At 40.3% G+C, this 27,714-nt stretch overlaps 4 protein-coding genes across 8 annotated transcripts; 1 reads left to right on the top strand and 3 right to left on the bottom strand.

Moving 5' to 3' along the window:
* The first annotated feature begins 78 nt into the window (after window positions 1-78).
* Window positions 79-26,545, top strand: LOC141903069 (GPI inositol-deacylase-like). Of its 4 annotated transcripts, XM_074790956.1 has the most exons (25): window positions 83-147; window positions 332-401; window positions 673-834; window positions 1,335-1,510; window positions 11,268-11,335; window positions 11,621-11,838; window positions 12,097-12,188; window positions 12,432-12,528; window positions 12,845-13,002; window positions 13,088-13,120; window positions 13,430-13,714; window positions 13,842-13,916; window positions 13,995-14,044; window positions 14,430-14,493; window positions 14,628-14,702; window positions 15,035-15,266; window positions 15,741-15,816; window positions 15,900-16,041; window positions 22,891-22,978; window positions 23,485-23,578; window positions 23,791-23,991; window positions 24,396-24,525; window positions 24,780-24,913; window positions 24,996-25,091; window positions 25,480-26,545. In XM_074790956.1, exons 6-25 carry the CDS (start codon window positions 11,748-11,750, stop codon window positions 25,673-25,675), a joined length of 2,409 nt encoding a protein of 802 aa, XP_074647057.1. In that variant the 5' UTR covers window positions 83-147; window positions 332-401; window positions 673-834; window positions 1,335-1,510; window positions 11,268-11,335; window positions 11,621-11,747; the 3' UTR covers window positions 25,676-26,545. The 4 variants fall into 4 exon arrangements, with proteins under 4 accessions (XP_074647056.1, XP_074647057.1, XP_074647058.1 ...); XM_074790955.1 differs by lacking the exon at window positions 332-401 and having other exon boundaries at window positions 79-147; XM_074790957.1 differs by lacking the exons at window positions 83-147; window positions 332-401; window positions 673-834; window positions 1,335-1,510 and adding exons at window positions 6,038-6,165; window positions 8,128-8,180.
* LOC141903072 (uncharacterized) lies at window positions 1,947-5,863 on the bottom strand. 2 transcript variants are annotated; one of them, XR_012619042.1, is made up of 5 exons: window positions 5,739-5,863; window positions 5,099-5,378; window positions 4,617-4,730; window positions 3,167-4,037; window positions 1,947-2,925 (listed from the first exon to the last, which is right to left on the bottom strand). XR_012619042.1 is itself a non-coding variant. In XM_074790959.1 (4 exons), exons 2-4 carry the CDS (start codon window positions 5,361-5,363, stop codon window positions 3,373-3,375), a joined length of 1,044 nt encoding a protein of 347 aa, XP_074647060.1. In that variant the 5' UTR covers window positions 5,364-5,378; window positions 5,739-5,863; the 3' UTR covers window positions 1,947-3,372. The 2 variants fall into 2 exon arrangements, 1 of the variants encoding a protein (XP_074647060.1); XM_074790959.1 differs by having other exon boundaries at window positions 1,947-4,037.
* On the bottom strand, window positions 6,176-10,449 carry LOC141903071 (uncharacterized). The gene is made up of 6 exons (XM_074790958.1): window positions 10,324-10,449; window positions 9,544-9,649; window positions 8,917-9,055; window positions 8,735-8,827; window positions 8,266-8,412; window positions 6,176-7,819 (listed from the first exon to the last, which is right to left on the bottom strand). The coding sequence occupies exons 1-6, from the start codon at window positions 10,377-10,379 to the stop codon at window positions 7,281-7,283; spliced, it is 1,080 nt and encodes a 359-aa protein (XP_074647059.1). The 5' UTR covers window positions 10,380-10,449; the 3' UTR covers window positions 6,176-7,280.
* LOC141903294 (uncharacterized) lies at window positions 16,872-22,641 on the bottom strand. Its single transcript, XM_074791391.1, has 2 exons — window positions 22,531-22,641; window positions 16,872-18,487 (listed from the first exon to the last, which is right to left on the bottom strand). Exons 1-2 carry the CDS (start codon window positions 22,639-22,641, stop codon window positions 16,976-16,978), a joined length of 1,623 nt encoding a protein of 540 aa, XP_074647492.1. The 3' UTR covers window positions 16,872-16,975.
* Window positions 26,546-27,714: the final 1,169 nt, after the last annotated feature.

Below are 27,714 nucleotides of genomic sequence, written 5' to 3'. Positions count from 1 at the left end.
AGCCATAAACAACTTAATGATTGGACACATTTACACGTTGTATATATAAACAGTATGATATTATCTGTAATCATTCTATGCCCATCATGTTACTCAGAATGAAGATATTGTGGAATGCGCTTTTTGTGCTTTTGCTCGTGCAGCAAAGTGAGTAAACCTAACATCATCGAAATTATATTTCCGAATCAGGGGCAGATCAAGGATCTTAAAAAAATTGAATGGGCCTTAACGATAGAAAGGTCGACAAGCCTTACGATCGCAGCCACTCAGCAGCTGCAGTGTCTGTGGTGGTCTAGTTTTACGATCGAATATTTTCGTCTACCGATTATAGGTAACTTGTTGGACTCCGCCCAAGTCGGATCCGTTCAACTCGGATGTTTTTATTTTTGTGACACTATAAGGTATGAAATGCATGACATCCTACTCGGATATCACTGAAGTAGGACATATTTTTACGTTCCCAAAAGATCCGACTCGAGTGAAGTCTACTGAAGAGCAATCCCCGGATAATTGTCGGGGCCGCGAGCGAGCGGGGAGCAAAACTATTTAGACAAAAATACACCCGAAAAGACGTGATTTCCAAAATTATTAGTGTCGAATTCGGGAAATTGGCGATAATAAAGCAACTTACTCGATGGAAATACTTTATATAACATCATCTTCCATTGACAGCTATGGCTATTGTTTGTTATGTTTGTCGGTCAAAGACAGATCGCGACTGCGGCGAGAATCAGACTGTCGCTGATTTGACCCGATACGCTTTTAATTGTGACGCTGAGATCGATTTGCAGAAAGACGTTAAATCAACTGCTTGTGTAAAAACTGTCATCAAATGTAAGTTATTCGAGTGTAAATACATTGTTAAATGCACGTATGTAATCTGTAACCCTTTAGACCAGGGACGGATCCAGGCCGGGACTTATGAGACTGGTACAAGCAAGCCCATCAAATTTTCAATTTGGCAATGAAGATAATCGGAGCATTACAATGAGTGTGGTAGTGCGCCTGATGTTGCTTTGTTTGATGTGTCAAGTTCTTCGAAAGCATTCCTCACTGCGACCGTTCAGCTAATATTATCTTTTTGGACATTAAAGTTCCCCTTCAGGATGCGACAAGCCCTTCAAAATTGGCTGAATCCCACCTGTCGGACATTCACCATTTTAGTGTCTGGAAGTCTGGATGATCAGCGGGGATTTACACTATTCAACTTCAAATTACATCAGAAGAAATAACGCATCTGTCTATTTTCTGATCTTGTCACTAATGGTTTTTGATATACACATTTAGATATTTGAAAAGTGAGTAATGTGCTATATATATTTGATGTGTTGTAGTACTGGGAGAAGAGACGGTGGTCGGGAGACATTGTTCTTATCGACAGCAAGCAGTGACTCGGTGTATAACACGTGGAGACAATCGAGTACAAGCCACGATGTGCACCTGTGAAACTGATATGTGTAACCTGTAAAGTGCAGAACGGATCCAAAACGAAACTAACTACTATTCAACAGTAAAACCATTACATTTCTTATATATGAGGGGCCGTTCATATTATAGCATAGGCAAGATAATTGATGATTTTCAGCAAATTCTTACCACCGGCTATATACAAAGAAATGAGTGAGAAAAGTGGGCAATCTTCTTCCTTCCTAGATTCGTACACGTAATTGATGATTGGTCTCTAGATTATTATGACAAGATTCCTACGAACTTTTCCTTTTCATGCGCGAGTTTGACCGAGACCATGCTGCGTCAGCGAATACCTTCTCATTTTCGACTCCAGCTTTCCAATTTATCCTATAGAATAAGATCCCGGCCCGCCTGCGATCAGGCTTCGGGGGTTGGTGTCCGATATCTGTAGAAATTCCACATAATAAACTAAAAACATTCGCACACGGAGTAAACTAAGTCTTTTAACTATTTGTTTTTAATACGAATATTTTTTATTCGTCGGAATTTTCCACGATACAAATACATCATTACCGGTAATATATGAAACATGAAATAAAAAATATTCATACAACAAATATCAAAACTACTTCTTATCAAATTTCATTTTTATAGTACATTATTAGAGATTAAGGTTACTCACGTGACGTCACGGGTGCGTCGTAATGACCTCATCATGACGCGTGGTGACGTCACGTGTCTACTATTCAAACGCAATAAACGATTATCAGTTGCCATCGATGCAAGTTTGTTGACTTACCAACAATCCTACGGCAAATTTCGAACATAGCATCGCGAAACTCAGCCACGGTACTGGATGATAAGTACAATAGACTTGCGAGACGTTTTTCAATATTAAGTTAGCTCGCGTTTAACCGTATTTAAGTAACGATGCGATTGTGTTCAATGAATACTGACTGGCTATAGATTTAAGTTCTGTGAATAAGAATAAAGCATATGTATATTGTTATGCAAACTGGTCAGGGGTGGATCCAGAGGCCAATTTTGAAAGACTTGTCACATTGCAAAAGGCCATTTTTGATGTCCAAAAAAGGAATATCACGTGTACTCCGGCATTGAGGAGCTTGTTTTGAAGAACTTGTCACATCCAAAAAGGGAACTTCGATGTACAAAATCAGGGGCACAACCGCACTGAAATCCACCAATTGTCTTTGTGGACAAAATAGAAAAGGGCAATAGAAATGGACTTGTAAAAGTGTCACAAGTTGCCCTGGATCTGCGTCCCTGAACCTGGTCGCATTCTGACTGACAATATTCATTCTAATAACAGATTACTGAGACTCACTACAACAAAACAACCATCGAAAATATACCTCACATTATCACCACTAAATGCATTAAACAACCATAAATAATGAGACAATTATAGAATCTGTTAACTTCGATTCCAAAATAACAACGATTACGTTAAATTGAACAACATTTAACAGCAGCAGCAGCAGCAGCAGCAGCAAACTAAATAAATAAACAATAAATCAATTAACATGAAACTGGCGCTAAAACCATTAAAAATGACTAGAAATTGACTAGAAATTCACTGTACCCATTAATAATTTACGATCTAATATCAAACAACAATATCGAACGACGATAATCAGTATATCTGTTTAATGACAGCTTCGGCTGTATTTATAGATTCTATTCTTAATAATAATGGTCTCTACAATGCTCGCAATAATACTAAGTTTACAAATACCTTTCGATTTAAAATATCTGTTTTTTTGTTTGTTTTTGATTCCTCTATGGGTTTGATGTGTGTTTTATACATCAGCACGTTTAATTATCAACTATGGAATTCATTTTTGAACCATCAACATTCATGCCTCGAGGATGGACCGAGACTGGGTCTCGCGTACGACCCGTAAGACCCTGGATCCACCGACGAGCGCGCGCGTGTATTTTTCAAACCGAGTGAACTGTAGTCAGAGAGATGATCGTAGTCGGTCTGTTATTAGTCGTCGTCGTCGATTGATTATCGTTGTTTAAATTTGTGGTTGAAGTGATGACGACGCGAGGCGATGCCGCCCCCGCCCCAGCCACGCCCGCTGCCGCCGGTAAGAGAGGTGAGGATTGCGCCGTGTTACACGTAGATATCATCAGCCCGTTATTCGACGCGGTTTCCTCGGACGACGACGAGATCGAAGTCGTTAGCGACCGGTGATTAATCGGTAGATTCGCGGCCGCGGCGTTACCCGAGCTCGTCTCATCGGACGAGGTGACGACGATACTGTGAACGGCTGGTGAATTACCGCCGGTATGCGCACCGCTTGGATCACTGGATACCGTTATAACGGTGCTGTGATGAGCGGTAGACGATGTCGGCGCCGCGGGCTCGTGTAGCATAATCACCGTCTGACATCCGGACGCCGGATTCGACGAGAGGAAACTCTCTTCGTACGTGGGAAGATCTCGAGTATACGAGGGTAGATGTAACGAGTATTCGGGTGGTTTAATCTGACCGCTGATACTGTGTACAGTCGGGTAATCCTCGTTTATACAACTACTCGGATCAGCAGTAGGTGTGTATTGAGGTGGTAATTCCCACGGTATATCCGCTTCACCGCAACCTGAAAATACATCCGACCAAAAATCGAATTAATTTTTCCCGTGAAAATATTACAGGTTTTTTGTAAGAGCAGATACAGATACAGATACAGTGAATCCTCGATCAACCGCTATCATCGGCGGTTTTCAGGCGAAATTTTAAGTTCATCGCCAATTAACACAATGTTTGGTTATCATTGGTACGATCTTGTGACCAAAAAAATACATCCAGTTTATAAGAAATCTGCAGTATAAACATCATCTTTAACACGCATTCATGAAGCGTACAGATGAACCCTAAATAGTATCCGGATAAGATCAAAACCTTGTCTAACCATTAAAAGTTTCAATTGTTTCTAGTTTCAATTTCCCAGGATTTCAATTGCACAGAATTCATGTATCTTGCTTCTAAAAATTCTGCCTTACACAGAACTGCGCCCGGAGGTGATGAGAGTTGACATCAATCACCCTGGAAGTAAATATACGCCTAAAGCCTTTAATAAGCTTCAGTATGACCGTAGCATTGCAGATCTCTTTCTATAAATCATTCCAGACGCCCCCTCTCCCCTAAACCTCATTATTCCACTGATTATTATAATAACCTTGCTGTTGTAAATGTGCCCTGATCTGTTCTGCTTCAAGACGTTCACTTTTCTTCTTGTTCAAATATCTCTTACCCATAATACAACTTCCAAACAGGATTATCAGTCCAGCAACTGAAATAGAAAAAAAAACATAGTTAAGCACAAAGGAGATCTGGTCTTGAGTGGTGGATTGGTTATAGAGCTTAAATGAGCTAAGACTGGTTTTAAGTTAAGCTAAAGAACCAAAATGAGATTAGGCCAAAAAAATTGATACCTTGTTTCTCCGCTCTGCTGAGCTTAAATGTTGACCCGGCCGGCCGCCTATCTACCCTATACATTACTTTTTTTAAAATCGTGATCAATTTTACCATAACAGACCCGGCCGCTGCGGAGAAACAAGGTATCATTTTTGTTTAGCCTTAGACATTTGTTATATTTACTGGTTATAGAATGTAATTGAGTTTAGACTTGTGTTAATGAAGTAATGGATCTAAACGCACCTATTGCCGATACACAAAGTAAAACCGAATTGAATTTAATGTAAATGCATCCGAGAACGACGAACACGAAACCGATGACAGCGATCGTCAAGTAAACCAGACAGAACTTCAGCCAGATTCGACGGTTCCACGATCGGTCGTACTTCCACGGTTCACTGACGCGCGGTAACTGACCTAGCGACCGGCGGTTACTAGCATTGTTGAATATACCACCGGTGTGACGTCTCAGTCCGGTAGCTGGGTTTCTACACACACTCACATACATCTTCAATCAACACACCTGAAATACATCAATATTATTGTTGTATATTTGACACGTACTTTGACACCAGGGCTGCAGTTGCTCAAAAGTTGGTTAGAGTTAACCAGTGGATAGTTGACATAGTGATGATTAGAAAGAAGTTCATTGTTACTATGGTATTTATGCAACCGGCCCCAGGATGCTATCTGGTGTAGACTACTCTGGTGTGCCTAGGATACTTTTTGCGTCAGGCCCCTCTGCTCAAAGCTGAGTATCACTCGTCCGTCCTCACTCATAGTCATAGTGAGTGTCAAGTGTGGAGTGTGAATCGTGAGAATTAAGAATCATTTTGTGTTTAAATGACACATTTCTTTCAATAGTAGAACATTTTAAATTAACCTGTTTAATCTGTAAATGCACTTCAGGTAATCAATAATCCTCATATCCATCAATCCGTATTAAACTACCGGTAACTCAGTTTTTGTGGCCGTTTGACAGATAATTGTTTGTTTACTTACTCGACTGTCAAAAGACGGCCATCTTGAGAAATCTGCCACTTCCACATGGGTTCGAATCCCAATAATTCACTTGCGGTGCGAATGCCCCATAGACTGGTTTACCGGTCATATTCGATATTGAATGGGACAGGCAACCAGTCTACCCACCCCGCACATGACATTTTATCAGTAATCCACAACCTTTCTTCCACCAGGGAAGTGTGATGAGAATCATCACACTGCCCTGCTTCCACGTATCCCAGTAGCACAGCAAGAATAAAAGAAACTGTCAAGGAATTAGCATTAACTACAATTAGAATCTTTTATTCGTAAATAATCGAAATAACATCAAATTAGTACTGATACACACAGAGACTAGCAGTCTGTGAAACCATAAATCCACACATATATAATATAAAAGTGTTCAAGAACTTCAAAATTGTTAATCCCATACATAGAATTTAGAGTTAAATGCAACTTGAACACAATATAATAGTTTTATGGTAGAAACTGCTTTTGTTCAGTCAAAATTTTTGAAAAATGTGAAATTTTAATCACATTTCATTTTCATAAGCGAATAATGATGACTCTTACATTGTATTAGTATAACATTAATGTGAAATATAAGAGATAACTCTAATATCAATACAATAATCGTGCCCTACTCCTATACAAATAACATAGTAGTCATACTGTTTATATATACTAACAACTTTTACTTGTTTTAAAACTTAACAGCTTTTTTTATGCAGCTATCAATCTGCACCTTGAACTCTCTCATGGCCTAAAGCCTGGACCCCCTCAGACAATCAACACCTTGTCGCCAACCTATGATCATCCACCACCTCACACATGTTCACTTCACATGAAGCATGTTTTTTAGTTTAATGAACTTAATAAGATTTTAGACATTTTATCAGCACACTTTCAAACGCCGATCGTCCTAACTTCACACTACAGATGGTGAAAGTCTAAATGGGTGGTTCCATGCTGTAGAGGTAGTCCCTGACTACAGATTGATAACTACTACTCATTCATAACAGCTAGCACCTTTAACAAGAAATCCCACGTACAGGTCTGATCAAGAGGGTGCTTTAGGTGCTAGAGCACCATCTAAATTTCCATCGAATTAGGCCCGTTTTTTGCAGTTTTTCAACGCTAAATTTCAAAGTACAGAGTACATTTTAAAGTTATGGGATGATCAAACAGTGACAAAAATACTCAGAATGCATGAACATTTTCTGGGGGATGACCAATAGCAGAGAGGGGGGGCGCTCTTTGAAAATCCTGCATCTGCCCATGACTCATATCAGTGTCCCATGCCCATGTCATATTTACATTGCACTCATTACCGACATAAAAAGCGAGTATAGTTTTGAATCGCACAGTGAGTCAAATCACGGTTAATAATCATAGATCGATATTCAGTGTTTCATTATCATTTTCACTGTGATTTTTTTGTGGCTTCGTCATAAGATGGTGGATAACGAACGGCGTCCGGACGCTGCTGTACGAACGCTGTATTCGGTTGATTCGGATTGTAATATCCACTCGCTTCAATCGCCTTCGCATCATTAGCTGACAACGGATATCCGGCACCGTACGCCCCATTCTGTGGAGGTGGATACGCTCCATTCTGTGGAGGTGGGTACGCCCCATTCTGTGGAGGTGGATACGCTCCATTCTGTGGAGGTGGATACGCTCCATTCTGTGGAGGTGGATATGCTCCATTCTGTGGAGGTGGATACGCTCCATTCTGTGGAGGTGGATACGCTCCATTCTGTGGAGGTGGATACGCTCCATTCTGTGGAGGTGGATATCCACCGAATTGATTGTTTGGTTGCATTTGGTAGGGTGGAGGCGGCGCGCCAACACCGTTGCCCCCGGCTACAAATCCCGGTGGATGCGGAGGAGCATACGCAGCCTCATTTGGATTTATCCCTGGGTACGGAGGCGGGGCATCCGTCATATAAACGCCATTAGCTGAAAAATATAAATCCCTAACTGTATTTAGAATGAATACAATTACAACGACCCAGTTCCCAATGTTCAGGGTTTAGAGGGGCGGCCACCACTATCATTTTCACATCAACCCTCTGAAAATTAGCCACAATTAATAAAATATCTGCTGCCCCAACAAGAGTGGATGTCAATAGTCTATCACGCTGATAATTGCTTTGAAATATATTGAGCTAATGTGAAAAAGATTGCACCAAAATGAAGCTTAAATTTTCTGTATTTTTTGGTTGATTGAAAGCTGATATCATAATGCAGTCCCTGTACAATTTCAGTAGATGGAGAATACTGAGATTAGATTGACCTGAATTAAGTCTACTGAACCACGGTAGGTTAAATCGAGCAACATCTATTAAACTGGGTCCTTAAGGGTACTTAAGAGGCAGCAATCTCTTCCAACCAGAAGTACTCACCAGGTGGTGCTGTTGGGAATGTTTGATGCGGTACGAATGAATACATTGGATCCTGATACATGGGAGTATAGGCCGGTGGTGGAGCCTGATAGTACCGTCCTGACGGTGGAGCGTATGGTGGAGGTTGCGCAGGTCTGTTCCGTATAACTGCAAAAACAACAACAACAACAACGATAAACATCGACTTGAAAAAGGTTTTATCGAATATTCATATCTTCAAACTCGCAAAATAGCCCTCAAAATGCTATTTATCAACCTGGACCCTGTCTCCTGCTAAGTCAGTTGCCTGTCTGTTATGTGGATCAGTTTCACAATCGGAAATTTCCATTCGATTATGAAAGCTTATCCCAATGGAAATGATTGAGCAACTTTGTCTTCACTAACTATACCCCCCCCTCTCGGCGTAGACTCTGCATCCTCCATAGCCTAGGTAACAGATTGATTCAACCGGATGTTTGGAGACACTGACCTCTTTTACCAGCTTCTAACATCGCTTGTCCGAACTCGATAGCTCCACCAGTAGTGAAATACAACTTAAAATTAGCCGAACCAGTCCAGTTACCTACAATTAGATATCATGATTATATTCATTGATACAATGAGTAATTTATTTGAATATTTGCGGGGTTGAACAGTCATATCTCCTCTTACCGTTAGTTTCCGCAATCACTTTGCCTTTGATATAGTTAGAGCCGAATATAGGCTGTTCTAATTCGATTTTTCTCATCGACGTGAACGGAATAGAAAACGATTGAAGAACGTCATTTCTATTCTTACTGTTATAAATAACCTGCATAATATAATAACAATAAGTGAAATAAACGAGAGCATTAAAAGTACATTAGATTATTACTTCTGACCACCATAATATGGTTTATCCCTTTCAGTGCTGACTAATTAATACCCAAAAGTGCTGGGGCCAGTTCCAGTCGAGACTTAAGTCCAAAAGTGGGCTCAAGTCTTAAGTTGTTAGATTGGCCATAGAACTAACATGGTCTTAGACTGGGCTTAAGTCTAAGTCATGACTATGGAACCGGCCCCTGGAGATAATTTGAAATCGCTTTAGATCGTGTTTACAGTACACTGCGGTGCGGTGTATCGTTAGTTCCGTCAACAGGTGCTGCCATCTTTCAATAGAGATAAAACCTATTAAATAATAACATCATGCCATGCTATGTACAAGCAGTCCATCACTGATTCAGTCCATCACTGACCAGAAGGGTTGAATTACAGATTCGCCCCAAAAAAATTAACTATGAGTAACAAAAAGGGACTGACCCTATGAGTGGTTAAATAAACACGGCCTTTGTTGGTACCACGCATCGCCTGGTGCGGTTGATCTGGTTCAATACAAAACTCGACTCCATCATAATAAATCAAAATCCTGTCAAAGAGAAAATAGTGTCAATAAACTGCTCCTCAGTATGCACCACCTAATAGCACCACTTTCCCCCTGCATCGTTATACGCGCGATCGCGGTTCAGATGCAGTATCCTAATGTCTATTTATTAATGGATGAGACCTGTTTTTCTGGGATATTTTGCTTACTTAAAAAAAATAAATCCTCCATTTTGTGAAATTTCTTGGATTTGAACATTGTTACCATGTCTACGCCACCCTGATTTAGTTGTTGAGACCCCACAAGAAAAATAACTTCATTTTGTAGGCGTGGTGACAATGTACAAATTCAAGAAATTTCACAAAATGGAGGATTTTCTCTCTCATTCAACTGGACTTAAGGAGTCTTTTTGCCAATCCATCTAATTGGTACAGAACTGGAATAATATCGGATATTCAGTTGTTGTCCGCGACTTTTGGCATTCTGTTAAGACATAATAATGAGGTATGTTCCCCAAAAAGTAAGCAAAATATCCCAGAAAAACAGGTCTCATCCATTAATAAATAGACATTAGTAGATGTAGTTAGTAGATGAAACTAAATTGAGATTTGAGTTGATTCAAAAGAAAAGTGTTGTTATTGTTAACCGGAGAATTGTCGTTAATTGAAAACATGTCAACCAGTAATTAGTAATATATACTAATTAGAGTAATTAATTACCTCTCTCCACAGTAAATTAGAACCCCTCCGTGAGCGTGTGCTGTATTTAGAGACATTTTTTGCGTTTTGTCAATTTATCAATTATTACTTCCGTGTTTACCCTCGACTGCCAGAGCCGACGCACTTCGGATAAACCGTTCAGTGGTGCCACCTACAATCGTTCCAATAGCGCGTTCGATTATCTTCCCCGAGTACCCGGGTTTATCAGTTCAATTCAATTCAATTAGAAATTATACCCAGACTTACTGGTAACGAGCTTATTCCGAATTACTTGTCGCAGTCTCCAGGTGGTGCATCGCTCGATTTGTATAGGGCTGTACCGGTTCAAAATGTCTAACTCAAGCATTTATATATCGTTTACGATATTGTTTGTTGTTGTCGTCATCGGATTGTGGGATGTTTTCACAAACTATGAGAAAAATCAGTGCGAAATGACGTGGATGTTTCAGTATCCTGAATACGTGGTGAGTTGACCAGTGACAGGCCACAGGGTCCGGGGAGAGGGGCAGGGGCTAGCCTACCGCTTGGGCTTGAGTTACTGTATGTGTAAAACGATCATCTGTTCGACGATTGCGATCACATGTTCTACTTTCTGAGACGCAACGCGACCGTCGCAACCGATCTACTCGCTCTTGCGACTGGGAGCAACTAGTCGCACACAGTCGCTGACAATATCATCGCAACTGACTTACGCCCCCCATTTGTGACGCAACGCGATGATCGCGTCGCAAGGTCGACCTACGCCCAGCTTTAGAGCTCAAGATAAACAGTTTATAGTTTTTACAGTAGCTCAATCTTTGTCTTTAATACGAGCCCCGTGAGGCGTGACCCGTGGACGTGGTACCAACCGCTGTCATTCCCACATCAGAGTCGAAGTGGAAGAGGCTTATGCCTGCTTCCTTCTTATAATAAATCTTTAACGTTACTGTTTCTTATTCCTTTAGAAATTGAAATTGAATTCTGCAGTGACTGAAAATTATCCAAAGTATGGTCTATATTTATATGGAGAAGGGTAAGTCTAGCCTGGAATGGGAATAGCGGTCGATCTCTGTTTCTTAAAGTGTCTAGCCGCTGTTTGAGCTTGAGCCTGGCAGGGGAGCTGTACCCTCCAGCAGCTCAGCTAGTCGCTGGGGGTCCGAAGATCAAACTTTTCTCCATGCAGTCCAGTGCACCATTTTCTAGGTATAAACTGGAGCACTAGGATACTGGTTGGAGGAACCCCTATTTTATACCGCAGTTAACGGATGTTTGTTTATTGGACTCATAATATTTCGCTTCGATTTCATTTCTTTTGCAGACATTACACTGATTCACTAAAACAGGGACGCTATGACGGTATTCCGGTGTTGTTTATCCCGGGTAACTCCGGTAGCTTTAAACAGGTGCGTTCGCTGGGTTCAGTGGCGTTGAGGAAAGCTGAAGCGATGCGTAGTTATTCACACTTCAATTACTTCTCCGTCGATTTCAACGAAGCCTATTCGGCCCTGTACGGTGCTGCCCTCTCTGATCAGACAGGTAAAGCTACTCTAATACCTTTATCTAACATCCTCCCCGGCAGGGATTCGAAACCTGATGGCATCGAGACTCAGCCTCAGCACGAAACCCTGTCAATTTTAGCCAATCAGATATCCCATTTTATTGTGGCAGGGTTTCGTGCTGTGGCTGATTCTAGCGATTCCATCAGTTTCGGAATACCTGACAAGGGGATGATTACCTGACTGTCTGTTGAAAAATCTTTTTCGAATATATATTAATTTTTTTTTTTTTTTTCAGAATTTTTACAACATTGTATAAAACATATTCTACAGTTGTATAAGAAGAGTAAAAATCCACCAAAGTCGGTCGTACTTGTCGGGCATTCCATGGTAAGAGAATAGATATAGAATTTCTAAGAAAAGAGTGTTGATTTAACTAAATTGTAATTCAGTGGGCAGCCTGGAACTCCCTTCAGCCCTAGGTCAGCTTTTCAGACACTCTGAAGTGTGGACAGTCTGTTTGAAGTTCATTTTTAATTAGAAAAGTGTCAAATCCTGAACAGATAAAGTATTGAATGTGTTGGGGAACAGGGTCCAGGCTGCAGACTGATGTACTGTGTATGAATATTTCAGGGAGGTCTGGTCGCTAGAGGTGTATTCTCACTACCTAGTTTTGATGCCTCTACGGTCCACACTATCATCACTCAAGCAACTCCTCACGATCACCCAGGTTAGTTCGAGCCTAATTATCCCTTCAAACTGATTCTATTCCTTGAATAAGAGTTCAGCCAGTTCCATAGTGTTATCATCTAAGATTTTACTCTTTAGACTTAAAACATCTGAAAAGAACTTATTTCAAACTTAACCTACCGAACTGTGGAACTGGATCCGGGATTCATAGATTGTTTAGTACAGTAAAATGTATTTAATTGATATCACAGAACAAGGATTCACGATCCGACAACGTTCAATTGTGTTCAAACGTTCATAGACATCGATTCAACTACGACTGGTCGTAATTTCATGCGTTTGATGATTATTTTCAGTATTCGTATTCGATCGTCACATGTCTGACTACTACGAGAAAGTGAACGATTATTGGCGTCGTTTCGGTAAAACTTCCCTGTCGCACGTTACGGTTGTATCAACGGGAGGCGGATTCAGAGATATTCAAGTTCCCAATCTATTCACGTCTTTAGACAATGTATGTTCAATCTGAACCATTTCTAAATCATCTTTGAATTAAGTTTTCATTTCTATATATTAAACTGTGTATATATATTTTGTAGGTTGTGCCTAAGAATAGACGTGTCAATTCTATGGTAAGTATTTCAATTCACTCTCATCTTGATTAATAAAATCCGGGCCCAGTTTCATAGTGTGTGAAAGCAAGAAAATATTTTGAAATTTGTCTAATTAACTAGAGCCAACAGGGCCAGATGCTGACCTGAAAACTTAAATCTACACTAACCTATCCTATGATAATGCATAAGCTGACCTTAAACCTAAAAATTTATGATTTTCTGCGATTCAAAAAACTGCCATCTTGGCCCTGGATATGTGAGTTAGGAAATATTGTTATCCACATATTGTCATTGAATTAGACTATATCTGAAAGTGATTGTTTGTAGACGATGTCGATGCCTCGAGTTTGGATGTCAACCGATCATCTATGTATTGTGTGGTGTAAACAGTTCGTTATTGCTACAAAGAGGGCGCTGTTCGACGCGATCGACGACAAAACCAGACAGATTTCAACGAATTCTAACCTGCGTATGCGGGTTTTCAGGCATCATTTCATCTCGAATTCGGGAGTGAAATCTTACAAACAGGGACACGTCAAAACCGTGCAGTTAGACTCGCGATTCGAGTTCGTTTTGAAGAAAGAATTCTCATGGATGTTCGCATCACAACAGGTAATCAATCTACGACTCATTTATACTGTTGTAGTTACCCCCAGTAACTTCAACTGGTTTCAATAAGTCCAGATTCAACTGTTTCAATGTATCGTTTTTAGGTAGATAATCTCTCTTTTTTTTTCAGGGAGATAAACCGAGGTATTTATTTATACCTGTCTCTATGAAGGAATCTACCCGTATTACTATAACTACTAATCTGGTGAGTTTTACATCTCGATGTAATTATTTTTCGGCCGTTAATCAACGTCATTAATTTATAAAATTCTCTATTATTTAGGGATATAATGATTGGATTCTTGGCTGCAAAATCGACGATTATAAAAACTGGTCAGTTTTAGATTAGCATTCGTTGCATAATTTAAAATCCAACGCTAAGAATGATAAGATTCTGAAATGTTTCAGGCTCCCTATGGCTCCTTGTTTCCTTAAAAACTCCTTCTAAACCGAAACATGCTTCGAAAATTGCTCGAAACTCCTTTAATTTGAGCAAAATGCCAAAAACTCCTTCGCTTTTTGGAAATAGGCAAATATGTGGCCTCCAGCGTGACTTCTAAATCGGAACATAAAATAAATATAGCTCAAGAAAACACTTCAGACTTTTAATGTTAGTGTGGATTGATTTTATGTTGTCTACAACACTGTGTTTTATCAATTATTTATTCATTTGATGAATCAATGTCAATCTGTTCAAACATGTTCAGCAATATTTCAGTCGTGAAGTGACGAATTTGTCTAATAAAGGAAAGATTATACCACCAGGAATATCTCCTCGTAAGGTAGGACATAGTTAAAACTGTAGTTACTGATTGAAGAAACTGCATTGTATTCCGATATCAATCTTCACAGCCTGGAGCCACCCTTTCACAGCCCAGAGCCACCCCTTCATGAGTTTAACATTTATTGTTTTTAGATAATTCACCTGACTAAAGATGATGTCCGGGATTTCACATTCATAGTTCTCAATATTCCATATTCACACAGCAAGGTAAGGTAACAACAGTAACGGGCCCGAAGAAATTAATTTCACTTGAACTGTACAGGAGTCCGGGCCCTCACTGAAACAAGTTTTGAAGATTTGATGTTCAAATAATGGCCTCAGAGTGATTCCCATTGTTACAACAAAACCCTTCATTGGCTTAATACATAGATTGGTGGCCGCTGAGCAGCAACCTGTCCAATCTCGAACAATGTAATAGACCAATAAAGGGTCTGCGTTCGGGGTTTGTGTTGGCGTGAGCTCCGGCGGGCAGCAATCAAACCCTGGTAAGCGAGGATGAACGCGATGATGTTTTAAACGTATGATTATTTTCTGTATAGTTTGAAGTATTCGTCGATCGTTACGAGGCGAACGAACGTCAGTTTAACGTCACCGTTCCGGGAATGATTTATTCGTTGTTGTCGAAACCGATGCGTATTTTCCTCGACTCGGAGCCCGTGATTAAAACTACGAAACATCAAGCCGTGTTCTATAACCTGAGTCTCGACGGATTCGAGACGATTCGTCAGGCGTATAAAGCCAGACTTATTCCGATTAACTGCCAGTCAACAGGTAAGAAGTATCGACATAAACAAGTCTCTGTTCCGAGATCACGTTTCATGGTTCTCTGTTCAAATTTGAAAAACATAGAAACATGGAAGGAGACACGATTGATATCAGAAACATCATTCTCGTTTCTTGTAAATTGAAACTCTCTCAGCATGTTTCCTTTATCTGTGTTTCCTTGTGGCATGTGGCTTTATGAAAAACAAGAAACGTGGTATCGGAGAACAATTTTCCCAAGATCAAACATGTTTGTTCCGTATGCAGTGCGCATTTGGCTAAAATTAGTATCAGTATTCCATTTATAAACAGGGGGGTCGGTAGAAGTCTGAATTAAAGATCAGGGAATTTGGGATCTAGATCAGGAAATGTCAGGGAATTATCAGGGAATTTGGGATAAAAATATCTGCAGGAACCCTGAATTTACTAAGAAACTGTAAGACGCTGCGTCCTCGGCTAAACGCTTGTATCTCTTTATTTCAGCATTTGATTCCGGTAGTTTTCTATCTTTCGTCGAATCCTGGAACCAAATGACGATATTCTCCGATTCTCATAATAGGTAATACGCATTTCAAATATCACCAAAACAACTCTTTCAAAATAACAATTTTCAATTGATATTTAATCCCCTATTTATTACAGCCCCGATCGAACGTCGAAACTGTCATTAAAACTACAGTCACTTAAACCTGAAAATAAACAAGCTCATTTACAGTTGATTCTACATCCAGCTTGTAGCTACAAATTACACATCGATTTGTCTTGGACGGAATTATTCGGACAGGTAAATAACATCCTTTATTTTACCAGTATCATACTGGTAAGAGTTTGATTCTTCGCTCATCTTTTGCCGGTGCCACAGTTGTGAGTTGAAATATGAACCTCGCAAATGGACAGAGTTCTGCTGTCCTGGTGTGAAATTTGACTTGAAATAAATCGTCGGGAAATGATCAAGTAACACTTAACTGTGGAACTGGATCCAGAGTAAGTGCGACCAGTCAGAGCTGCCATCTGTTCCTGATTTTCAGTATTTTGTTACTATTTTGGCCCAAGAAATACTGATTTGATCTATTTGACATGTTCAGAAATGTGAAAGAATATGTTACTGAGGGTCTTACCCTCTTGATTACTTCAGGAATACTCAAAAAAAATTTCAACTTGTTTCTGACTGCACTTTTCAGGTTGGCAGCCCTGACTAGCTATGAGAATCTATCTTGCAACTACAATTGCAAACTTTGCTACACACTATTTAGCTTTTTGCAGTTAGGCCGGAATTATTTGGTGTATAACATTGAGTCATATTTCACTGATAACTGTTGAACTACCGGTAGATCTGAAGTAACTAACTAGCTAAGTAAATATCTAACAACTGTTTAAGCCCAGCTCAGGTCGACTTATGACCTGACTAGTCGTAAGAACAGCGGTAGTAACACAGGTGACTGCTGATTGCCTGTCTTGCGGATTCATTTGTCTCATGATGTTAAGAGCACTCAATCATCACTGAGTCTAAAAGTCATGACGCAATACTCATCGCTGATTGGCTATGATATTAAGATCAGTTGTGGGAAATAGAACTAGTTCTATTCTTACGATCTATTAGCGATCAATCCATCATGTACGTGAGTAAACTCATGTCGAAAAGGTTTCACCGATCTAAAAAATTACAGATTTCACTGCTTATGATCTGACGATCTGATTTAGGCTTTATCAGTTAGGTTTTATTCAGCTATACCCGCTAGGCTGCTCATTGGTTCGTGTTTTTTCCCGTTTACCGAAGGCGCTTTATTATCGCTTGAATATTTCTGCAACGATTTCACGAATCGTTCTCGCGTCGGACTGTTCTCGCCCATCAGTAGCTGCAGACGCAGCGTCGCCAGCATCCTCTGAAAATGTCGACTGCCGCGCGTCGGGCGTAGTTTATGACGTCGCGAGTTGTCGTATCGATACAGACCGCGGTAGCATGCGCCGTCGATCACCGGGTTATTTCGCGACGGTTTCAACAAACACCCGAACCCGCGATCGACCGCTCTGTTCGTTATAACCATATCTTCATCGAACAGTAACGTATAGAGTTCATCTTTTCTCATCTCGGACGTCTGACCGGCGGTTTCATCATCGTCGTCTGCCGGGATTCTCATGTCGTAGATACCGCTCTCCGTTCTAGCCGATGATACGAGACTCGCGTCTGTTTGACTGTCGTCGTCAGTAGTCGTGGTTACGCGTGAGTTAACGACACTATGAATATTAGCATACGGATCGAAGCTGTATCTGAGCGGTGAATCGTCGATAGATACCACGTTTAATAGTTTATTAGACAGCGAACGTTCCTTCGCGCACGTCGTTCGTCCGGTCGTCCAAGGTCTCGATCGTTTCAATTCCGGTTGTTTCGGAGCAGTTTTAACTTCTGTTTCTTGTCGCTTTAGAATTTCCGAGTTTTTGGTCTCTGTTTTACCCGTTTTCTCAGGGTTTTCTGTTTCCGTTTGCCGATCGGTCGTCGTTGTACTCGGTCTGCCGCGTGTCGGCGTCTGATGCTTGCGTTCCGTTGCGTAATACAACGACATATCGGCTAATTGATGAGTAATCCGGTGCATATCGCCGGCACCAGGCGGCGCTCTCGTCCGATACGGACTGACCCGGTCGCACGTAGACAGGAATCCCTCGTCACAGTCGTAACTGATATTAGACTTACCCGCCGGACTCACTTTCCCAGCGTTATCGAGAAAATAAAGATTCACCGTTTTGTCTCTGCGTTTGAGAAGTCTCTCATCTGCGTTCACAGCCGACGACGTTCTACGAAGTCTATAATTCATAGTGTTCTCGTTGAACGTCGCTGCCGATTTTGAACGTTTTTTCACTCGGATGTTCGATTGAACGCTGAACGTCGTCGTCGCAGTTGAACGTCGACCGTTGTATAAATACTCGACGATTCCATCCGATTCGAACTCGCTAGATCGAACGCTGTCTACTCGTTGCCGCTGTCGATGCTGCAACAATGCGGACTGTTCATAACATTCATCGTGATCGTCGTGGTTACCAGTAGAACTGCTCTCCGTGCTGCTCCTGTCTGGTTTATGAGCAGCTGCTGTGTTTTTCGCGTTTATTAAAACTGTTATCGAATCGGGTCCTATAAAACTAGTTTTCGCGTGTGCGAAACTTTCCGACTCGCTACAATGGTCGTCGTGGTTACCGGTCTCACCGTTTGAAATGAACATTGTTCGCGGCGCGATGTCCTACAATTATAGATATATTCAATCATTCATTTCATACAGGATGAAGGCAAGTCCCCAAAGTGCTTAAAAGTGCTTAGTTTTGAAAAAATTCTTTAAAAAGCATTCTTAAAAAGTTCTTACTATTCACAAAAATTTGTAAAAAATGTTTTTACTATCAAACATTCCTTACTTTTTGCCTAACTACAATGAGTTTACGAGTCTCTCAGTTGCGGTTCCCTTTCAAAAGGTCCGAGGGGCCAGTTGTTCAAAAGTTGTTTTTAGTTTACCGGATGATAGTTGACGTAGTGACGATTAAAAGTTCATCTTTACTATATTAATTATCCACCGGTTATCTTTCGAGCAATCCTTGTTCATTTCTAAACATTTTCAAAAAGTTCCTCGGTTTACCTCGATTACAATAATCCACAATTGAAGGAATTTGAATATTTCAACGTTTAGCACAACAACACAGCAACCTGAACTAATAGACTCAATATTATAAAAGTACATGCATTCACAGATTCATAGTTAAACACTCACCCCCCCCCCCCCCCTTAAACTCTGACCTCATAAACTGACAATACCCCTTAATTCAAACACCTATGTATTAAATATAGTCGAACATTAAATGGTGATTTCTATGTCTCTATTCAAATAAACAAACAAACTCATTTAGTCCTGTGTATATGGCTCATGTGAGAATAATGCATTTCTGTAATGTCCGTTCCTTAACAATTGTCAATTATGTTGATAGTGAATAGAATCAGATTTAATCGGCTGAATTGAAATTTTTATGTTTTTTCGCGATTCGAATATTTCACCGATGATTGCTGATTTCCATGGTTTCATTGTTCAACCCACATTTTACCCTATAGATCTATATAGAGGTTTTATTATTTCTTTTTGAACATGTTTCTCATGAATCAAACATACCCTGAAGCGACTGACCAAGTGTTCATTAGGGTCATTGATGACCAGACAACTTTATTTATATCAGTTTTTAGCCTTGTCGTGTCTACTAACTATATTTAGTACCCAAGCACGACCTATAGGTCCCGATTTAACTAAATAACGAAAAAGGCTATTTTTGCCTAGATTGTTACACATTTTGTCTAGATCTAGATGTTGATCAATTCTTTTTGAATTATCTCGAAGGGTCCCAAACTGCCGCCCTGTCTAAAATGCTTCAAGCCTATGGTGTTTGCTGTCATGTTCCATGTAATGTTTATACTCAGCCTAGGAAATTAAGGGCCCCCGATTCTAAATCTAGCCCTGTTTTTATCTAACCAAGAAGTAAGGTTTACTGTAATAATGGTTATGTGGTGTTGTACTGACCTGTGTCAGATTTAATAATCTATGAGCTGCTGTGAGATCTCGTGATAATGAACCCTCATACACTCATATCCGACTTCAATATAGGAAATGAATCTATCATTAATAACTGACTGCAGCGAGAAGTAAGTGAAATATCAGTTTGACAACCGGTCACCCACACACCCAACCGGTCACCCACACACCCAACCGGTCACCCACACACCCAACCGGTCACCCACACACCTAACCGGTCATCCAGACACCCAACTGGTCACCCACACACCCAACCGGTCACCCACACACCTAACTGGTCATCCAGACACCCAACTGGTCACCCACACACCCAATTGGTCACCCACACACCTAACCGGTCACCCACACACCTAACCGATCACCCACACACCCAATTGGTCACCCACACACCTAACTCATGGAATCAGTAAAATCTAGAAAAAATCAGGGAAAGGAAATTTAACAAAATTTACCAAAAACCTGAAAAACCCAGGGATTGACCACGTGTTTCTTTATCAGTACTTGATTCAATGAAAAATGAATGAATTGTAGCATTTAAAACATAGAAATGTCTCTGAATTTGTAAATGGCGCCACTGTGAAGGTGCTAAACCGAAATCTCAGACCAAATAACTGTTGAAAATTTTGAATCATAATCTTATGAGAAAATTGCCATAAAACTCACAACATCGAATAAGGTTTGTACTTACGTGAGGACGTCAAGTTTATATCAGTGTTAATGATATCGACACGTTGTGCTTGTATCTAATGATATTACACAGTTAGCGTTCACATCGCATCCTCGCTTATCGTCGCATCCTCGCGGTGAAAAAAATCTATACCGTCTGAAAAATCACTGCGACACTGACACAATGAGGACAGAGAGAGGAGAGCGCGCAGGACTGACTGCTCTGCTATTCCTGCGAGTCAAACTGGTGCGATTCAATTCAATGTGAAGCGATCTGACCGTGATTAGAACTGGTGTGAGTCGATCTGGTGCAGGTCGAACTGGTACGACTTGATCTGGTGCAGGTCAAACTGGTGTCACTAGAATTGGTCCAGGTTGAAGCACAACTTGATTTGATGCAAGTCAATGTGGTGCAGGTCGACCTGGTACGATGTAATCTGATGCAAGTCAAACTGATGCAATCCGTTACAGATATTTTTGCCATTCAAAAATTACAGTCACATTAGAACTTACTCATCGGGACTAATACACACGAACTGTCTTACACTCGAGTATACATGTGGTGACTACTCTAACTCAGGGGGGTGTATTATCCAATCAGATAAATATCCACCCCTCACTGTCTCAAACAATACCTCTATATTACCTGTCATAGGTGTCAACAGGTCAATAGGCTAATGACTGTGATGATGTGCGCTGATCATATAGTGTTTATTTAACAGACCTATTAGTAGAACATGTGTCTGATGATTATGTTAATCCCTCTATTTAGCTACGATCTTTGAACATTAAATCCATAGTTAATAATCGCATTACTGGCGACGATATCGACGCGGAACGAGTCATAAAAAGGCCAACTTTTCAACTTTAACCCTTTACGATCCAGTTACTATCGGGCATTAATCGTATTATAATTGATTGCGGTTGTGAGGAAATGTTTGTCACTCTTCTCATCTTAAGCCACAAATTGGCAATAAATGACCAGGAATATGTGTAGAAAGTCGTAAGGCGTTTGTCATTGTTCAATGAGTGATGTTTTACTGCATTCTAACATTTTTAAGTGCCCTTTTCTATTAAGTCACAAAGGCATTTCAATGCAGTAGTGTCTCTATTGATTTTCTTGACATCAAAGTGCCCTTTTGGGACAGTAATAAGAAATGGTAATTTCAGTGAATTGAAACCTGAGTCCGAGAACTGTTTTCACCTATCGTGTATTGCTGCTAGTGTGCGATGCTATAGTAAAAAAAAAATGAGAATTTTTTTAATATTTTCATCCAATACTAGAGATGAGTTGGGAAGGGGAGGGGGTGGGGGGAGTAGTGTAGGGGTTGAGTTGGGAGGGGGAGGGGGAGGGGGGAGTAGTGTAGGGGTTGAGTTGGGAGGGGGAGGGGGTGGGGGGAGTAGTGTAGGGATTGAGTTGGAAGGGGGAGGGGAGGGGGAGTAGTGTAGGGATTGAGTTGGAAGGGGGAGGGGAGGGGAGGGGGAGTAGTGTAGGGATTGAGTTGGGAGGGGGAGGGGAGGGGAGGGGGAGTAGTGTAGGGATTGAGTTGGGAGGGGGAGGGGAGGGGGAGTAGTGTAGGGATTGAGTTGGGAGGGGGAGGGGAGGGGGAGTAGTGTAGGGATTGAGTTGGGAGAGGAGGGGAGGGGGGAGTAGTGTAGGGATTGAGTTGGGAGGGGAGGGGAGGGGGAGTAGTGTAGGAGGGAAGGGGGAGGGGGAGTAGTGTAGGGATTGAGTTGGGAGGGGAGGGGAGGGGGAGTAGTGTAGGAGGGAAGGGGGAGGGGAGTAGTGTAGGGATTGAGTTGGAAGGGGGAGGGGAGGGGGAGTAGTGTAAGGATTGAGTTGGGAGGGGGAGGGGAGGGGGAGTAGTGTAGGGATTGAGTTGGGAGGGGGAGGGGAGGGGGAGTAGTGTAGGGATTGAGTTGGGAGGGGAGGGGAGGGGGAGTAGTGTAGGAGGGAAGGGGGAGGGGGAGTAGTGTAGGGGTTGCCATAGTATCTCGATGAATAAACCGGATGTAATGAAATGCTCAATACGACCGACCGACCGACCGACCGTCTGTCGTTGGTTGTCGGCTTCAGATCGATCAGTATTGATGTAATTATTGACTATACTCGACGCGTCGTCTCTCAGACTGTCGTCGTCTCTTCCGTTACATTTACGCATTGTTTATGAAAATTCTGCGCAATTTCCGCAAAATTTCGCGCAATAAAATTTTTACGGCGTTTGACTTATGATCATTCACTGTTTGCGCAATCAATTTCCGATGAATTGCGTAGAGGTTTTTATATTCTACGCAGTAAGGGCTGTTTGTATATTGCGTGTTGACTTTAAGAAGGTATTTCTGATTCCTATAATGATACACGACGTTCTGACTTTAAGATGTTCGATTAATTTCTTATTGTTATATTTCAGTTTTGCAGATATCATTTCTACCTGTTTCCGAGTTTCTTCATGGCCAGTATTTTACTATCACTGGCCTGGCAACTGCGAACCCTCAATGGTACGTACCAGTGTCCACCGATTCCACCCATATCCTGTATCCACTACACATATCCTGTATCCACTGTTTCCACACCCTCAGCTCTGGGAGAATTTATCCGATGTACAGTTCAACTTGTTTTACATGAATAACATTATTAGATCAGTAAGAGTCATTCAGTATTGTAGATAGTTGAGACTATTTTCAGTCTTGATGAATATGAGAAACCCACAATGTCAATTAAAAAAAATTATTATAGTTGTTTTCTAACGTTCCAGGTGGAATCCTTCCACCCATCATCAGAGATTATTTGAAAAAAAATCAAAGAATTTTTAACTACAATTTTAATTGATATTATGGGTTTCTTTCATTGATATGCCATTCAGTATAATCCATAGTCCCCTCTTGCACCTGAATGTTTAGAAGAGGTTAGATGAAAATTAACAAGATTGAACCTACATACTCAATGTGCATCCCCCTATTGAAACGAATCAACTAAAACTATCAATGCATTGTTTTACTTACAGAGGGTAAAGTTGTCGGTATTAAAGAATGCTTCATACAAGGTTTAACACCTCCAAATATATTCCCATTTGTGATGCCAACTACATCTTTAATGGGGTAAGTTATTCAGGGCTGTCTTTCGCAAAAATTGGGCGACTCAATTCTGGTGAATTCAATATTCATTGAGATTGACTTTATCCCTGTATTGAAGTGCTTGTTTAATTCATGTATCATGGTATTTTTTGTCTAATTTGAGTATATTATAAATTATATTTAGGGATAAATGTATTTGTGTTGTATAAGTACATGTGTATGTTTTATAATTGCAGTTTTGAAAGTGTATCAAATCGTGTATACTCATTAGGAATCCCGTTGTTAGATTTCGTGCGTCTGTCTAAAATCGGTTTGTGGTCGTTCACGAACATCCCGCTGTTCTTTTCGATTGTCGGATTTCCCGGCCTCGCTCTTACTCAAATCATGCTTTTCGTTACGAAGATTTACGGTAAAATACTGGGTATTTTCATTCCGAAGTAAGTAAAAGTATGGTATCTGGTTTTCATTACTTTTCCAAACCAAAGTAGGGTGGCGCCACTTACCTGGAAATCAGGGAAAAGTCAGGGAATTTTCTTTTCTTAAAAAGAAAAGCTTAAAGTGAGGGATAAGGATAAGTCTGGGCAATGTGTTGAGATTGCTAGATCACACATATATCCAACTAGTTTCCGTGTCTATTTCTTACGTAGTTGACTTGTGTTAATTCATTGGATCTAGTCCAGGGAAACAACGTGTATGTCAGGGAATAGTCAGGGGAAAATGAAGTCAAATAAATGTGGCCACCCTGCAATGAGAGGAATGGTTTTGAAACTGGGATTTCCTCAATTGTGAGATAACAAGTCACTTACTGCCTTTCACAAACTAATATCATTCTCTTTTTCAGGGATTCGATTCTGTTGGTATCGTTTTATCAGTTGATATATAGAATGTTAGTGTTAGGTTTGGCGGTCGTTGCTTCTCGTTATTCAGGAGCTATTTCACTACTGCTTACATTCCTGCTGTTCCTTCATAAGGTACGTGTCTCAGTGACCAGGACTCAGTAAATCTCAGCGACCAGGACTCGCTACTGCATTTCTAGGTTGATATTTTCACTTACAAGCAATCATCTCAATGCTCATTTTGCTCGTAGGCGCAAAGTAATCACAAAGCTTTTTGTGAACGATTTGATTTCTATTTGATGAAACAAACTTAAGCTTGATTTTGGTGTAGTCGTCTCTTTTTTAGCTAGTCTGTGTTGGTAATTGTTTGTATTTTATTGTTGTTGCAGGTATCTGCGTTGTCTCTAGATAAAGATGAGGACGGACGGAGAATTTACGAGATCAATATTTCATTGTTATTGATATTGTTTGTGATGCAGATTTTCACAGTTCCCTCACTGATGATGATAGTAGCTTACAAACAGTAAGTGAATCTCAAACCTCGAATTTCTTTAAATTTACGATAATCATCTGAAATTTACTTATTTCTCTTTTTCGTTTCACAGGCCAGTCCTGAACGTGGATCCGACGCGGGTATGCGCTCTTGTTATATCGGCATGTTTACTCGTTTTAGCGCTAACTCAAACTAAGAATTCGTACAGGTAAGTCCAGATCCCAGTTACCAGAACGACAACGAATTAGAGCGAGTAAAACCTGCTTATTCCGGATCAGTTAAATCCGCATTTTGATTTTATCCAGATATCATTTTTGATCCATCTATACATTAATGTATATGGGATGTTTGATCCAGATTTCTCATCAACTGGATGAATTTCATTGATCCAAAATGATCAGAATTCAGTTTGTTCTACTGTAGTACATAGTCAATCATCGCTCAAAATTGACCAATGACAGGGTGGCCACTTATCTGGAAATCAGGGATTTTTTGGAGAGAAAATTCCAAGATCTATCGACCGAAAAAGAGGGGGCGCCCACCTCCCCTGGATTTGCCCATATTGTAACTGACGCATTATTTGAATTTTATTTCAGTTATAATGGTTGGTTGAAGATTCTGATCGCGAGAGGAATATTGTTCTGCGGTGTAATTTCTATCCTCTACGGAATGTGGTCTGCGTATCGTATTCTTTATTTCATTACGGCTGTTTTCGTTTTGTTCGCCGCTGCCGAGGTCGTCCGAATCCTCACGGCAAATCACGTTCTACCGAAAACTGAGAAAACCGAATAGACGATGAGTCGCTTAGAAATACGTGATCATTCCAACAAAAAAGAAACGGCCGGTTCCGCATAGAAATAGATGACGACAACAACAACAATGATCAATCTGCACAAAACGTCAATGAACAATGTTTTAAATTAGCATGAGAATAATTTCTAGTGATGATTTGTTGATGATTGTAGACACAGTTTCACACATATTTGAGTTGAATGTTTATTATTGAATCTCTATTGAATGCGTGGAACTCGATCCTGTGATCTCATACACAACCACCGAATCTACTAATTAGATAAGATTATTAACATAAATATTATTTATTATGAGTCAATGTAATTGAATATGTATTGTTTCCAGTTCATGTATATATCTTTACTGCCAAACTCGCTCGAATCTTCATTGAGATAAATATTCAAATTACTGAACTCAACTCTATTTTTCAGTCCTGGGGCCGGTTGCATAGTCATGGCTTAGACTTTAGACCAGTCTTAGACCAACTTAGTTCTATAGCCAATCTAACAACCTGAGACCAGATTTAAGACCACTTTTGGACTTACTTTTGGACTTAATCACGACTGTGCAACTGGCCCCTGATTTGTATTTACAATTCAATTTACAGAGATTGAGTCGTTATTCGGTTGATATTAAGTCATCATTATGACTATCAGTGATGACTTTAAGGGAGTTTGACCATATATTTTACAAATCATTCCATGACTTTTATCGAAAGCCAAACTCATTTAGGTTTTATTTTTGAACTTTTCATCATTATTTTACTTTAATTTACTTACAATAAGAGATTAAGTAACAAATTGATGTAATTAAAACTCTGGCGGAGGGGTTTGTATGTAAGCGGTACTTGTTTCATTTTGTAATCGTAGATTTTCTCATAATTTTTGAAATAAACTTTTATGTAAGAAAGTTATCTCTGAATATAGTGTTGTTTATTGTTGGTGCGGAGATCTTTAAAAAGGATGTCTACAAACCATCTCGATGGATTAATTAAGCCAAGTAATTTAGACACGCAGAATCATCCGGATCGCCATCTATTGTAAAATTTGGACACTACTCTGACATAAAATCTTTCTAAATGGTCGTTTTTCGAATACTTCGCGCTCATATTTCTCCGTTATGGCAAGATCCAACCACATCTATTAAATCTAAGAATAAATATGACAATTTCAATGATTCTCTATAATAGTATGTTTTTAATCGGTATTGTTTATCACCAAACTGAATACCGTTTTCGGTGGATAACTTTCCTGATATTTGATTGTTGCCAACCAGATTTCTCAGTGTATTGTTAAATCTCATTAATGTTAGCCAGTATAACTAACGAGAATAATTTTTAAATCCCAGATGATTAGAGAGTCTGGGAAGAATTTGGGTAAAGGAAATCGTAGTCTCGATGCCTTCAAGTTCGACTCTCTTCCGGAGAGGATGTCTGAGATTGATCTGATGGCGATCCTCGAGTAAATGCCGGGTCGCAGTCTCTCTGAGGTAATCTGACGACATGCGAATGACCCTGCCTTCGCCTGGAAAGTCCGGTCAACCGTACCGTCGTGGAACTGGCGAAACCTGCGAGAACTTAGTTCATAACCTTAAATTTCGAACGCGTTATTTCCGTGAAAATGTCCGCCTCGCTCTCATCACACAAGTTTTAACCCCGTAACCAACTCCGCGCTAACAACTCTCCGCTCTTTTGTTAGTACTGCTCATCAGTCATTCGAGCGATAGGGAATATATGAAGACTTTTCTCGAAAAGTTAAAAACTGAAAACCTAATGACAGCCAATTCCACTCGTTCGCCATCTAATGTGATATTTGGACACTACTCACACCGCGACATTGTTCAATTTATTGATATCAGAATTAACAATTTCAACTAATCAGTATTTCAAGATTTATACGAATATCCACTAAAACGAAGAATGAATGATGATAATTCCAACGAATCTCAGTGAAAGCCATATATTTTATGGATGTTGTTTTGTCACCGCGCCGATCACCTTTTTCCTGATTATAGGAATCGCCTCATATATGATGATAATG

This window comes from Tubulanus polymorphus, chromosome 4, assembly GCF_964204645.1.
Source record: "Tubulanus polymorphus chromosome 4, tnTubPoly1.2, whole genome shotgun sequence".
In the NCBI taxonomy this organism is placed as follows: Eukaryota; Metazoa; Nemertea; class Palaeonemertea; order Tubulaniformes; family Tubulanidae; genus Tubulanus; species Tubulanus polymorphus.
Note: the sequence above shows the minus strand (reverse complement) of the source record. Positions and strands in the feature narration are given on the sequence as shown.